Source organism: Crotalus tigris, unplaced genomic scaffold, assembly GCF_016545835.1.
Source record: "Crotalus tigris isolate CLP2741 ecotype Arizona unplaced genomic scaffold, ASM1654583v1 scf7180000024469.1203045, whole genome shotgun sequence".
Lineage (NCBI taxonomy): Eukaryota > Metazoa > Chordata > Lepidosauria > Squamata > Viperidae > Crotalus > Crotalus tigris.
Genome location: NW_024100640.1, coordinates 1,009,326 through 1,024,262, shown reverse-complemented (window position 1 = coordinate 1,024,262; position 14,937 = coordinate 1,009,326). Strand labels below are relative to the sequence as shown.

At 42.1% G+C, this 14,937-nt stretch overlaps 1 protein-coding gene across 23 annotated transcripts in view; it reads left to right on the top strand.

Moving 5' to 3' along the window:
* PLEKHA5 (pleckstrin homology domain containing A5) overlaps positions 1–14,937 on the top strand; it is a 210,271-nt gene that overhangs the window by 75,654 nt on the left and 119,680 nt on the right. For 2 of the 23 annotated variants that reach the window (XR_005555453.1, XM_039332913.1), the window contains one exon: positions 12,467–12,588. The exons of the other annotated variants lie outside the window; for them this stretch is intronic. Coding sequence is in view for 1 of the 2 variants with exons in the window: in XM_039332913.1 (XP_039188847.1) it covers positions 12,569–12,588 (20 nt within the window). In the remaining variant the exon portion in view is untranslated. Of the gene's footprint in view, positions 1–12,466; positions 12,589–14,937 lie in introns of those variants that run through there. 23 annotated transcript variants of the gene reach the window in all.

Below are 14,937 nucleotides of genomic sequence, written 5' to 3'. Positions count from 1 at the left end.
ACATCCCCATCCATCCCAGCTACCGGAAATTCCTCAGATTTACCTACGCGGGTCGGCATTACCAATACAGGGCATTACCCTTCGGACTATCATCAGCACCAAGGGTATTCACCAAGATCCTAGCTGTAATAGCGGCCCATCTCAGGTTGATCCCGGTTCGCGTTCAGTTTTATCTGGACGACATCTTGATTCAATCCAGATCTCGGGAGCAAGCAAGGGCAGATCTCGAGACCACAATCCGAACCCTACAGGGGCACGGATTCTCGGTCAATCTAAACAAGAGCCACCTCATTCCCTCAAGGAGACTGCAACACCTGGGCGCGGTGATAGACACGTCACAGTGCAGGGTATACCTTTCCCAGGAGCGACTGATCAGCATATCCAAGCTAATTCACCAAATTCAAAAGATCAGGAGAGTGTCCTTGCTACAACTCTCGAAGCTCCTGGGGAAGATGATATCTTGCATGGGCATCATCCCATGGGCAAGGCTCCACTCGAGGGAGTTGCAGTGGTTCCTCCTACCCTACCAGAGGAGGAACCTCAGCACCTCCAACAAGAGTGTGCTGGTACCAGCACAGGTGATGAAATCACTAAAATGGTGGCTATCCCCCACGACACTCAAGGGGAGCATATTCAGGGAACCGAACAGGGTCACACTCACGACAGACGCGAGCCTGTTCGGATGGGGAGCCCACCTGGGAACCCAGATAGCACAGGGCCAGTGGGGACAGAAGGACCTGTCACACAGCATCAACTGGCTAGAGCTCCGGGCCATACACCTGGCCCTCCGTCATTTCTCTCACCTAGTAACGAGGAGGCACGTCCTCGTGCTAACAGACAATGTAGCAGCCAAGGCACATGTAAACAAGGAGGGAGGAACGAGATCAGTGGAACTAATGAAGGAAGCATTGGCTCTGGCTCGGTGGGCAGAAGCCAATGTGAGTTCCATCAGAGCGGAACACATCTCAGGGGAGACAAACACCCAGGCAGACTCCCTGAGCAGAGCCAAGGTGGACCAGTCGGAATGGCGTCTGGACCCGGTTCTCTTCGAGGAGATCTCCCGGAGGTTCGGACAACCGCACCTAGATCTATTTGCCAACCACAAGAACACACAACTCCCCAGGTTCTTCTCCAGATTCCCGTCCCCGGGATCGGAGGGAACGGATGCTCTCAGGTGCCGGTGGCCGGCGCAACTCCTGTACGCCTTCCCACCGCTGCCATTAATACCGGCGACCATACGCAAGATGATCCTGGAGGGCGCAGAGATGGTCTGCATTGCCCCTCACTGGCCACGGCGCCCGTGGTTTGCCGACCTTGTGGACCTTTCGATATCACCTCCGTGGAGGATTCCCCCGGACAGGGTAAAACTCAGTCAGGGCAAGCTTGTACACCCAGATCCCCAGTGGCTACATCTAGCCGCTTGGCATTTGAGCGGCAAAGCTTAACTAAACAATCTTATTCGGCAGGGGTGATATCGATCATACAGGCATCACGAAGAGCGTCCACTAATAGGATTTACGACGCTACATGGAAGGGATTTTGTAGGTGGTGCGCTTCGCTTCACCTAGACCCGACCGCAGTATCTATCCCTAATATCCTAGATTACCTATTGGAGGGTCTTAATAAGGGCCTGTCAGTCAATACTATCCGCAGACAGATATCGGCCCTCTCAACTGTACTCTCCTGCGACAACTTAACTTCCCTAGCACAACATCCAGCGATTAGTGCCTTTTTAAAAGGGGCATCTAACACAAAGCCCCCAGTCATACACAGGTACCCGTCCTGGAACCTGCCTAAGGTCCTTCTAGCCTTGACATCAGCACCCTTCGAACCTCTTGAAACATGCTCATTCCATCACCTATCACTGAAGGTATCTTTCCTTGTGGCAATTACTTTAGCAAGGAGAATCTCAGAACTAGCAGCACTGTCAGTAAGGAAGGATCTGTGTACCTTTTTCAAAGATAGGGTCGTTCTTAGACCAGACCCGACCTTCATCCCGAAGGTAAATAGCATCTTTCACAGATCTCAGGAACTTACGCTTCCTGATTTCTGTCCAAGACCCAAACATAGGCTAGAACACAGATAGCACAAGCTAGACGTGCGGAGAGCGCTGTGTTTCTACGTGAAACGCACCTCGGCTTTCTGAAAGACTGAAGCATTATTTGTGTCCTTTCAACCAGCAACTATGGGAAAGAAGGTATCTCCTTCCACCATAGGCAGGTGGATCAGAGCCTGCATAGCACAGGCATACGTCTCACAGGATTTGCCAGCACCCACTCAGGTGACTGCCCACTCAACTCGGAGCGCAGCCACATCTGCGGCGTGGCTAACGCAAGCTCCGGTGGAAGAGATTTGCAGGGCCGCGACCTGGTCCTCACCTTCGGTTTTCATTCGACATTACCGTTTAGACTCCCTAGCAGCAGCAGACGCGGCTTTTGGCAGAAGAGTTCTTCAACAGGTCGTATCTGCTCAGAGTTCGGTAGCCTAGACATTCCCTCCCAGGGGGACATGAGGGCTTTGGTATGTCCCATCCATTTGGACTCTACAGCCATCCTGCTGGAGAAGGGGCGTTGTCTTACCTGAACGCCTTTTCTCAGCAGGATGATGTAGAGTCCAAGCCCACCCAGAGGATAGGTCTAGGCAGGGAGATAATAATGATATAATAAAGAGCTGCAATGTTAATTCCAACAAAGTTTCTCGCCTAAGTCAAAACTGGGGTCACGCCCAAAGGAAGGGGTGTGGCCGAAGTTTTTACCCAGTCTGCCAGGCAGGAAGGCCGTCATAGAACCCATCCATTTGGACTCTACATCATCCTGCTGAGAAAAGGCGTTCAGGTAAGACAACGCCCTTTACTAATGAAGCTATCTTGAATTACTCATGATCCTATTTTAGCTTTGTAAGTTTATAAGAAGAATTGAGGCAGGATTATGGCTTCACACAGTGGTTAAGTAGGTACTTATTGGGGCAGTTCAAATATAAATGACCTTAACAGCAGGCACTGTGTTTCTGAGTGGTTGATGTGTTCAGCAGGTGGCATATATCTCACACTGGAGATAATACATAACCATCAGGATTAGTAACTTTCCATGTATTTCCCTTTGAAAGCTAATCTTATTGAAAGCCACCATTTTACCTATTGGGAATTCCACGGTTTAACCATAACAGAAGAACAGAGTTGGAAGGGACCTTGGAGGTCTTCTAGTTCAACCCCCTGTTCAAGCAGGAAACCATAGCCATTGTGAAGAAATTTGTTTGTTTGTTTATTAAATTTATTGACCTCCCATTTTACCACAGGGTACCTCTGGGCAGTTTACAATATGAAAAAGCCTATACCGGTACATAGAACAGTGATGGCGAACCTTTTAGAGACCAGGTGCCCAAACTGCAACCCAAAACCCATTTATGCATCATCGGGTGCCGGGGGGGTGTGGCCCATTAGCTGGGTGTGGCCCATTGGCTGGGCGTGGCTGCAGTGGTAACGGCAGACTGGGTGGGACTACAAAGTTCAATCAATCAATTCCAACTTTGCAAGATCTTTTTTTTCCCACGAGAAGTTGAAATTGACTGATTGATTGGATCTTTTTTTTTTTAGGCGACGGAGGCCTAAAGCGAAAAGGTTTTATACAACCCAGTTGAAGGCCTAGGACTGGGGCTGGGGCGACAGTGCGCGTGCCCACAGAGAGGGCTCTGAGTGCCGCCTCTGGCACCCGTGCCATAGGTTCGCCACCACTGACATAGAATAACAGAGTTGGAAGGGCCCTTGGAGGTCATCCAGTCCAAAAAACCTGGGCCTCCTGCGTGACAGGCGAGAATTCTACCACTGAACCAAGTATGAAGTAAATAATACAAAAAGATAAATACTCAACCTTAACTAAAAGGTGGGGACGGAGAGAGGGAGTAGGATGAACAGAGGGGGGGGAATCTATTATTAGTCTAGCATCTACCTCCAGTGTGAAGATCTCCCATTGGAGGACAAGCCAAGTGGCAGGGCCATGTCTTTAAGCTCTTGGGGAAGGTCAGGAGGGGTTGGAAGCTGAAATTGGGGCTGGGGGGAGGCAAGATGGTCCAAAACAGCAGGGCCGACAGCAGAGAGGGCTCTTTCCCTGGACCTCACCACCTGGCATACCCTGTCTGAAGTGGCCCGCAGCATGTCTCCTCTGCTGGCACAGATGGGGCGGGCCAATCCTGTTTCACCAATGCAGGTAGTCCTTGAGTTATGACCACAATTGAGCTCAAAATTTATGCTGCTAAGTGAAACATTTGTTAAGTGACTTAGCCCGTTTTATGACTTTTCTTCCCACAGTGGTTAAGTGAATCACTGCATTTGTTAAGTTAATAATAACGGTTGTGAAGTGAATCTGGATTCCCCATTGACTTTGCTTGTCAGAAGGACGCAAAAGTGGATCTCATGACCCCAGGTCGCTGGAACCGTCATAAATACGAGTCAGTTGCCAAGAGTCTGAATTTTGATCATGTAACCACCGGGCTGCTGCAATGGTCCTAAGTATGAATAATGGTCATAAGTCTCTTTTTTCAGTGCTGTTGTAACTTTGAACGGTCACTAAATTAACTATTGTACGTCAAGGACTACCTGTGCTGTTTCAAGCCAGACTGAATTGTGCACTGCTGAGTTTACTAGTCTCAAATGTTACAGAAAGATGTATGAATATTATTTGCATATTAAGGATTTGAGATGAAGAGCATGTTGCATAGGGGATGGTGCCCAATTCTTTCTGGAATTTTCTTACATCAAGCTGCCAGCGAGATGCCATCTGTTTTTCTTCTTAATGTACAGAGAGTTTTTGCACCAAATGTCTGGCTTTCCGTTGGCTTCCTTGATTGCCTTTGATATAGTTCTTCTGTACACCTTGATATTAACTTTCAAAAATAGCCTATCCGGGAATGATTTATTCTTCCCCTCGTTTGATCATTTTGAGCCTTTCTTTTATTTGTACAGAGTGACTTTTAATCAATGTTTACTAGACTATTTCAACCATTTCTTTATGTTAGACTCTATAAACAGGAATGCCTTGTTGCTTTATTTGCAATTTCGCTTTTATGAATATTTCATTTAGGTAAGTGTTATCGTGTATAGTCAGAATTGGTAATAACGACAAATGGAAATTGTTGGACCGTTTTTGTGTATGCCATTCATTTTTCTTTAGCTCTTCTTGTGGCTCTGCGATAAGCCAGCTTTTCCCTTGATTAAGATTCTCCAGATTTTTTGACGCCGACTTAGAAAAACCCCAGCCAACATGGCCACTGATCAGTCATAATGTTTTTTTGATATTCAACATCCTTCACACCTGGAGGGAAATTTATTTTGTTAGGTGCTTGAATTAGTACCCTCAAATGGTAGATGTATATACTCACCAAAAATTATCTGAGAGGCTGTAGGTCACTACAAAAGTTGCTGTTTCATGTCTGTGGAGGTATATGGCTGGTTTTTTTTTAATTGCATGTTTTTAAATTATTATCAACTCTTAAAATACTTTTAACTGTGATTCAATTGTCGAATCAAGCAAAGTTGTCAATTTTAATATTACAGGTAGTTCTTGACTTATAACCAGAATTGAGTCCAAAATTTCTGTTGCTGAGCAAGACAGTTAAGTGAGTTTTGCCCCATTTTATGATCTTTCTTGCCACAACTGTTAAGTTCCCCATTGATTTTGCTTCTCAAAGGGTCACAAAAGATGATCACATGATCCTGGGACAGTGCAACCGTCATAAATTTGAGCCAGTTAAAGCGGCTGAATTTTGATCACGTGACCATGGGGATGTTGCTACAGTCATAAGTGAGAAAAACAGTCATAAATCACCTTTTTAAGTGCTGTAAAACGGTCACTAAAGGAATGGTTGTAAGGACTACCTGTAATCTGCTGCATCAGATTATATAAGAGCCGAGGTGGCGCAGAAGTTAGAGTGCAGTACTGCAGTCCACTTTAGCTGACTGTGTTCAGCAGGTCAGCGGTTCAAATCTCACCGGCTCAAGGTTGACTCAGCCTTCCATCCTTCCGGGGTAGGTAAAATGAGGACCCAGATTGTTGGGGGCAATGTAAATATATATATATATACATTGCTTACTGGTGTACACCGCTTAGAGAGTGCTTGCACTTAAAGTGGTATATAAGTCTCATAAATAAATCAGTGTTTACATTTTTAGATCTGCTGAAGCTTTGCTAGACTAAGGCTAAAATAGCAGTCAGTCTAGGTCAGGGGTCTGCAACCTTGTCAGCTTTAAGACTTGTGGACTTCAGCTCCCAGCTATGCTGGCTGAGGAAATCTGGGAGCTGAAGTCCACAAGTCTTAAAGCTGACAAGGTTGCAGACCGCTGGTCTAGGTATTTCACCAAATATGTGAAGAAAATGTTATGGGGTTACTTCTCAGTGTCATCCCTCTCCATTAGGACAGCTTTTTTGTACAGCAGAGAATGTCAAAACGTTTTTCCTCCGCTTTTCACTCGGTCTTTGAGTTGCTTGTTAATAAGACCTTGCCTTTTAGAAATTGTACCGATAGGTGCATTATCTGTCACCAGCTCTTTGCTATTTTTTGCCTCATGCTTACAATTATCCCTTTTTTGTTGGTTTAGTACTAGAGCGAAGGAGTGTGGACGAAGAAAGAATAAGGGCCCTTCCACTGTTGCAAATTTTCTATTACCAATAGAAAATTAAATTTAGGATTTGATATGATCACACGGGATGTACAATGCTTTCTTTTCCGACCCTGTGCTCATTTATCAAAATGATTTGGGAAACATTGCATCCAGTCTTTTTACCTGTGACTTGTAGATTATGTTTTATCTACACACACACACAAACTAGACTTTTTAAAAAATCTGCTTTTGGAATAATTAGCAAAGAATTCTCCTGCTTCAGCATGAAAGAACTGGAGATAACAGCATTTTTTTCCCATAATTCAGTCAAAGCTGATTTTGCTTTTGGTAGGCTATCTTACAGTGGCATTAACTCCATTCACTTGTACTCCTTTTAGATATTATAGAATTCTCCTATTCAGAGGACATGAGGATGCGAATCGAGAATTGGGAATCCTGTGTTTTCTGGGTTTTTATTAGAAGGTTAGAAGTCTTGGATTAATTTCACTTGAGTTTAGGATGTCAATATATTTAAAGAAAACAAGAAGGGTGTCTTAATTCTAGGAAACAGGAATTTTATAGATAGAAAACCTTTCTAAGCATGATTTGAGAGTGAGGTGACATATAGTAAAAGAGTTCCTTTGTTATTTTCTTTTATCTATTTCTGATGCTCTGCTTATTAGGCAACATGTGTTTTAGGCATCCTGTATTGCTGTATGCTACTTGCACCTGCAAAAAATTGTGTGGACTTTCTTTTCAAATTGTTTTAAGTTCAATTACTTTTCATAGAATAATAACCCCACAGGTTATTTATTTAAAATGAGCAGCTTACTGGGAAGACTGTGTGATCAGGTATTTGTATGATCAGAGCCCTACTTTGTTTTGGAATAGTGTTTCCCATTCAATAATAAATGACAATCAGACTTACAATCAAATCAGGTTGTTTAAAGTATTTCCTGGAATCTAGTTAATGTATGGAATACTGTCACCACTAGAGGGAGCAAACGTTACTACATTGCTAATGAGAGGTTCCTCAACTTACCATATGGTGTACAACTACTAGATAGATTGATGCTTTGCTGCTTTGGGCATTAAAGAAATAAAACATACTTTGTGGTGAATAAAATTCTTCGAGTGCTGGGCTAGCAACCGGAAGAGTCAGATTCAAGTCTGTCTTTAGCCATGAAAGCACACTAATCATTCATATTTTCTCGGTTCAGCTATCTCCATAGGTTATTGCTGGGGAGAAAATAGGAGAAAGCAATATACCATCTTGAGCTCCTGAACAAAAGATTAGATATATATCTAATAAGGGAGAAAAGAAAGAAAAGCACATTTCTATTTATGGGTTATGAGAGAACAGAGAAAGAAGGTAAAGATGTCCATGTTTGCATTAGGTCAATGGACTTTCTCCATCTTTAAATCCCTAACTGGTTAAATAAACTTCTGGGCCACAGATATATTGATTCATGCATTGTGGCTGCTTTATTTTTTTGGTATTTGAAGTTTATTAGAAGTAAAGACATATATAGTCAGATTTTAGAAAAGCAAGAAGAAAAATACCTCAAGGAAAACATGTCATTTTCCCCGACTGAAAATGTCTGGGAAGTTGCTGGGGCATGTTAAGAATTCCAGGGTGATCCTTCATATAAAAGCAACAGGGAAGCAATTTTAGATTTCTCAAATTTCCAAAATAGCTAGCAGCTTGGTGATAGGCTCGAACCAACGTTGATTAATTCAGTCCCACAAAGTATCTGATTAGTTTCGTGTTTCTGCTTTTAATATCTGTTGCATTACCAATGCAATGGTGTTTTTGCCATAGGGGCAAAAGCTAAACAGAATGTTTAATATATCAAGATTCAAGTTTTAGAGACTCCACAAATGAATTCACTGGAGGGTGTGGTGTGGGATTGGATGAGCACATTTGGCTTAGAGGTGAAATGAATATGGGGAAAGCAAGGAATACAAATATGGCCCTGGAAAAAGGGACTGATTACTACTAAGTGAGAATTATATTGCAAAATGTTAATTTGAAAAATACAAATCCATTTTTGTAAGACTCAAATCATCTAAAGAGGGTTGGAAGGCGTGATAAAAGAAGCAGAAATCCAGCAGATTTTTAAAAAGTCACGGTTTCGTCAGTTTTGACAGACTATGTTCTTTATCCTAATTCTACCTGTTCTTGTTTTATGGTACCAGGTAGTCCTCGGCTTAACGACCACATTTGAGCCCAGATTCCTGTTGCTAAGTGAGACAGTTGTTAAGTGAGTTTTGCCCCATTTTACGACCTTCCTTAGCACAGTTGTGAGGTGAATCACTGCATTTTTTAAGTTAGTTGTTAAAGTAACTCTGGCTTTCCCATTGACTTTGCTTATCAGAAGGTCACAAGAGGTGATCCCGTGACCCTGGGACGCTGAAACTGTCATAAAATAAGAGTCGGTCGCCAAGCATCTCAATTTTGATCACGTGGCAGTGAGGAGGCTACAACAGTCAGAAAAAGGGTCTCTCAATGTAAGGTTCTACATTTAGGCAAGAAAAACCAAATGTACAGTTGTGGTATAGGGCAGTGATGGCAAACCTTTTAGAGACTGAGTGGCCAAAAACTGGCCCCGCCCCTGCTCCATATCCTGCCCCGCCCCCACCCCGCCTGCCCGCAGGCCACTCACCACCTCCAGGGCCCACCGCAGATCACCCAGGAAGCCCAGCAGCATCATTGCGGCCATGCCCTCTGCCCACGCCCCACAGCATCAACTGTGCACGATGGGGTGTGAGGGCAGAGTTTTGTCTACATTGTATGGCTGCCATGTCCTTGGCTGTGCTGCTCCACGTGGGCCACGCTCGGCGTCTCTCCTCCCGGGGGGCTGCTAGTGAGGGGGTCACGGGAGGAGGCAAGGCTGGGGCAACGGCATGTATGCCCACAGAGAGGGCTCCGAATGCCGCCTCTGGCATGCGTGCCATAGGTTCGCCACCACTAGTATAGGGGGTACCTTGCTCAATAGTAGTAACTGTGAGAGGGATCTTGGAGTCCTAGTGGACAATCATTTAAATATGAGCCAGCCGAGTGCTGCAGCTGCCAAAAAGGCCAACACAGTGCTAGGCTGCATTAACAGAGGGATAGAATCAAGATCACACGAAGTATTAATACCACTCTTCAATGCCTTGGTAAGACCACACTTGGAATACTGCATCCAGTTTTGGTCACCACGATGTAAAAAAGATGCTGAGACTCTAGAAAGAGTACAGAGAAGAGCAACAAAGACAATTAGGGGACTGGAGGCTAAAACATATAAGGAACGGTTGCTGGAATTGGGTATGTCTAGTTTAATGAAGAGAAGGACGAGGGGGGACATAATAGCAGTATTCCAATATCTCAGGGGCTGCCATAAAGAAGAGGGAATTAAGCTATTTTCCAAAGTGCTTGAAGGCAGGACAAGAAGCAACGTGTGGAAACTAACCAAAGAGAGAAGCAACCTAGAACTAAGGAGAAACTTCCTGACAGTTAGAACAATTAACCAGTGGAACAACCTGCCTCCAGAAGTGGTGAATGCTCCAACACTGGAAGTTTTTAAGAAGAAACTGGACACCCATTTGTCCGAAATGGTATAGGGTTACCTGCCTGAGCAGGGGGTTGGACGTGATGACCTCCAAGGTCCCTTCCAACTTTATTATTATTATTATTATTATTATTATTATTATTATTATTATTATTATTATTATTATTATTATTAAGGTTGCGACAGACAGAGGCGAATAAAGCAGAACGCCGAGGCTTGAAATTAAACCAAGTCTAAATATACAAGTAACAATTACCCAATTACAAAGTATAATGGCCCACCCACAAAGCTATGCAAGCAACTACATTCCCTAATAGTACATTCATTTGGCGGGTTTTTTTATGCCACGTCCAGTGCCTGGTTGCGGGAGTAGTAGATGACCTTAGTTCCCATGGGACAGAAGATTATTTTGATTAACGAAGCACCTGGGCAACACCCCCACCTCCCTCCATTCTAGTTGGCAACCTAGAATGAGAAGAAGAATGGCTGCAGCCACGCTCATTGTAGAGTTGACCGGGTCATAAATCACTTTATCAATAACTTCAAACGGTCACTAAAGAAACTGTTCCAAGTTGAGGACTGCCTGGTAGACTTTGAAGCCTGGTGCTCACTTAATGCTCCTGTTTCTCGAGGAAACAGGACCTTTTGGTCCTGGCCAACTGACAGGGGTTCTCAACCTTGGTAATTTTAAGACTTGTGGACTTCAACTCCCAGAATTCCTCAGCCAGCTTTGCTGGCTGAGGAATTCTGGGAATTGAAGTCCACAAGTCTTAAAATTACCAAGGTTGAGAACCCAGTGTTAGGATAACTGGTTTTTAACCACAGCTGAGGTCTTTGAAGGAAGGCAGTGTGTAAAAGGACCGGGAGTTGTTCTGCTCTAGCCCCCACTGGAAATAAGTGCCACCTTATTTATAAACGAGTTGACCACACAACACCATTGGTTCTTGGCACAGCATCTGGCTGTTGCTAGGATGAGTTACTCTCATTCAGTGTACTTTACCGTCCCTTTAAAGTAACAGGTTAAAAGATTTGTATAAATTAAGAGCGTGGTTTTTTTATATAGATAGATTTAAAATATCTTGAAAAACATGTCTTCCTCTCCCTTACAAAAGATTGTAAACCTCTGCTATCAGAGTAATAAAAGAGTGGACACTTCCAACGGGATAGAAAATGTACTCTGTCCTTTTTTCAATAACACAAACACTTGGCCTGGTTATTTAATCAAATCTACCTACCATTTCACCCCCATTTCAGACAGGTGAAATAGTAGTTCCTCTTTTCAATCCTTTTCCACTTCAGTAATCCCGTAGAACTGATAGATTATGCATGCGGCTTTTTCCAAAGTAAAGACGTAAGAATCATTTCTACAGGGAGATTTCGTATGGGTCTCTCTTTTTATGTGTGAAGAAGATAAGATCTATCAAGGACAGTAGATGTAGCCCGCATTGAACAAAACAAATATTTCCTAGCACGACAGAGGTGTTCCATTTAAGACGATTTCAATTCATTAAACATCATCACGTTTAGCTTCTATGGAAGGAGGTGCGCTGAGACTTTCAAAAATCTGCACTTTAGGTTGCTTAGAGAAACAAAGAAATCTCATATTTATGACTGGCAAAGCATGCAACTTAAATTACCTTGCTGGTGGTATCAGATAACAATTATACTTTCTTTCTTTTAATTATTTTTTATTTTACCAAACTCTCCCCCATACATATACCATGATATTTATCAGATGTTAACATACATTTTTTTTTACATTCATATATAAGATACTTTTAATAAAATGAAATAAATACATACATGACTTTTGGTGTTGCTCGCCCTTTTCCCCTTTCACTGTATCCACACTCCTTCTTTCTCCCTTTCTTCTCTTCCTTACTTCTCTCTTCTTCCTCTCCTCTTCTCTTTCCTTCACCACTGTCCTCCCCTTTCTCCCCTCTTCTCCTCCAATCTTCCTACTTCCTTCTCCCCTCCTTTACTCTTTTCTCTCTCCTCTCCTTTCTTCCCTAACAATTATACTTTCTGTGAGTGAACTGGCAGCCCTCTCTAAAATGGGGGGGGTCCTCCTGGACATGGGGGAGTTAAATAAAAGATCTTGCTACTGTGAAACTTCATGTGTTTATTGCCTTTGATGTGAGGTATATGTGTATGTGTGTTGGGGTATTTGCATATATTCATAAATCCTCTCTTGCACAACTGTGCTATAAGTGAGAGAACAGTGCTCGTGATTCTGTTTCTGAAGCAGTGTGACATCACTCCAGTATCGGTTTTCCCACAATGCTAGCAACTCTCACAGCCAAGATGCTTTTTCTTACAGTCAGGTTGTTCACAGCTCACTGGAGAACAGCTTGAAGAAGACTAAAGAGTGTTCTTCCTTGTGGCATTTCCAGGGCTATTTTCTTTAAGGTTCTGGTGAAGGATGAATTTTTCTGAAAGCTGGTAAGTTATTTCATATCCTCTTTAACCCCATTATTAAATCCTTCTTATTTCCTTATATAAGGCGAGCCGTGTTTTAAACTTCGAGTTGTTTAAATTGTCTCAGTTTTACGTTAAATAAGAGGAAAGAGCATTGTTTGATTTCTTCTTTAGCTTTAGTTTATTTTTTGTTGTTCGGATTGCTCATAGCTGTGAGGATTGTACTGCAAAAAATATTGCTGTGTGGTTGAAAAAGATAGCAATTACTAGTCGGGGGATAGGTCTGGGGGGGTGAACGTAGATGATGAATTAAATCAAAATTGAAGTAGCTTAAACAAAAGCCATTTTAGAAGTAGTACTTACTCTGTGTTTCATGTGTAGTAATTACCATCTGGCTGTTTCTTCCCATCCGGATTAGTAGACAGATAAAGTATTAAGGCATTGATAAAAACAACCACAGGAATTAGAAATTGTTAGTTGGACACTTTGTATAGATTGTCAAGCTACTGTGCTACATTGAAGTAGCAAAACAGAGATGACAATAACCTTGAAAGAACAGTGCCTTATTTTTATTACAAAGATAATAAAGAACAACATTCATTCTAGGGATTTCCTGAAGAGGATTTGACCATTGTTCAAAGGGAGGGGGGGAGAGAAACAATGACAGTATGTGGCATCCATTATTAATAAATATATAGAATTGATACAATAGTATAATCTGAAGACAGTTTGAAAGATCTTTAATTGTCTCTTACTCACCAAATGCATACTTTTTACTGCAGTTATATCAGAGGCTCTTGTTTAAATGTTTTACTGTTTCCAGTGAGGGTTAATCCCCAACCCTACTTTTTAAAAAGTATGTGCCTACTGTTAGACTGATTTCCTAAAATTTTTTTTTGATTGATAGTTGTAGCATCCTTTTGGCTGACAGTTCTGATAGCCTGTCTCTAGAAATTCCAATATATTTATATAAAATAACTTCAAAAATGCTTAGAGATAATTATATAAACAAAATAGCCCACAGTATATGAAACTTGAAGGTATACTTCTAATTGAACCAATTTAGCAATCAATTTGAATCTTTTGCATGCACTCCTTGATAAACTGTTCCTTGTCCCTGTTCCTTATAAACAGACCCTGTTTCCTGAAATGAAGAAACATATCACTTCTTAGAATGAAGATCCCTTCCTGTGAAACAGCTTTTAATTCTATTGCCAGAGCTGTTGGACATATAAAATATAAAATCTTTCCATGCCAAAATTGTTTTTGTTTTATTTTCATGTAAACATCACTTGTAATATTTTGAATTTTGTTTTACCATGCAGGGTGTCAGCATGTGTTACAATAAGGATAAATACAGGGGTTTTTTTTCCTACATCTTATTCAACTTGTTGCAATTCCTATAGCAAATAAGCCCCTAATTCAACAAATGATACTATGGCAAGGAGGATTCAACTGTGGCTTGAATTCATAGTTGATGAGGTGAATTTTATACTGCAATATTAACTTGGTTTCAGAACAGAACAATTCTTTGCCATTCTTGGATTTATTTTGTGTGAGGAATTTAGAATTGCAATTTTTTTGTGTAGTCTTTGTCCTTTAAAACAGTTGAAAATGCTCATTGGTGATATATGGGGTCTTTTTCCTAAAAGCACTGATGTTCACTCTGCAGCTGTTTGGAGACATTTCTTACATTTCTTGGGATATATTAAAAGGTTTTTCTTTCGATCTTGGCATTATACTTATGCAGACTTTATATTTCTCAAAACTTCTAAAATATTGTCGATGTCATAATTATTTAAACCATTTTAATTCCATTTTATCTTAATTATTTCCATTAAACAGTTTAATGCCTGCTTGACGAAAAATGAAAACTGAACACAAGGCATTATTTATTCTTGATAGTCTGTAGCCCTCCAGATGTTTCTGAAACACAATTCCCAGGGGTCTTAAATCAGCATAACCAGAGACTGATGCTGAGAATGATAAATTCAGTCAAAGAGTCCTGCCTCTGTTCCTGTTGCAGCTCCTGGCAGTTCTGTATCAATCTAATACAGCTTTAGCAGTAGCTTAGTTAAAATGGGAAAGATGTGATACCAGAAGGAGATAGATGAGATAGAGCACGGGGGTCAAACTCGCCACGTCATGTGATGTGTTGCAACGTATCGCAACTCTTTTTGCATTGCCGGCAATGGGGTGCACACAGCTTCAGTATGATGAAACTGGCCCGTGGGCCAGCAGTTTGACACCCCTGAAAGAGAGACGCTATTGTAGTAACAAGAGTTCTTGTGCTGGTCTGTATCCACATTGTTAAATTATTATATATAACATCACTTAAGAGAAGAATAGGATGATTTTTTAAAAAAACCCATG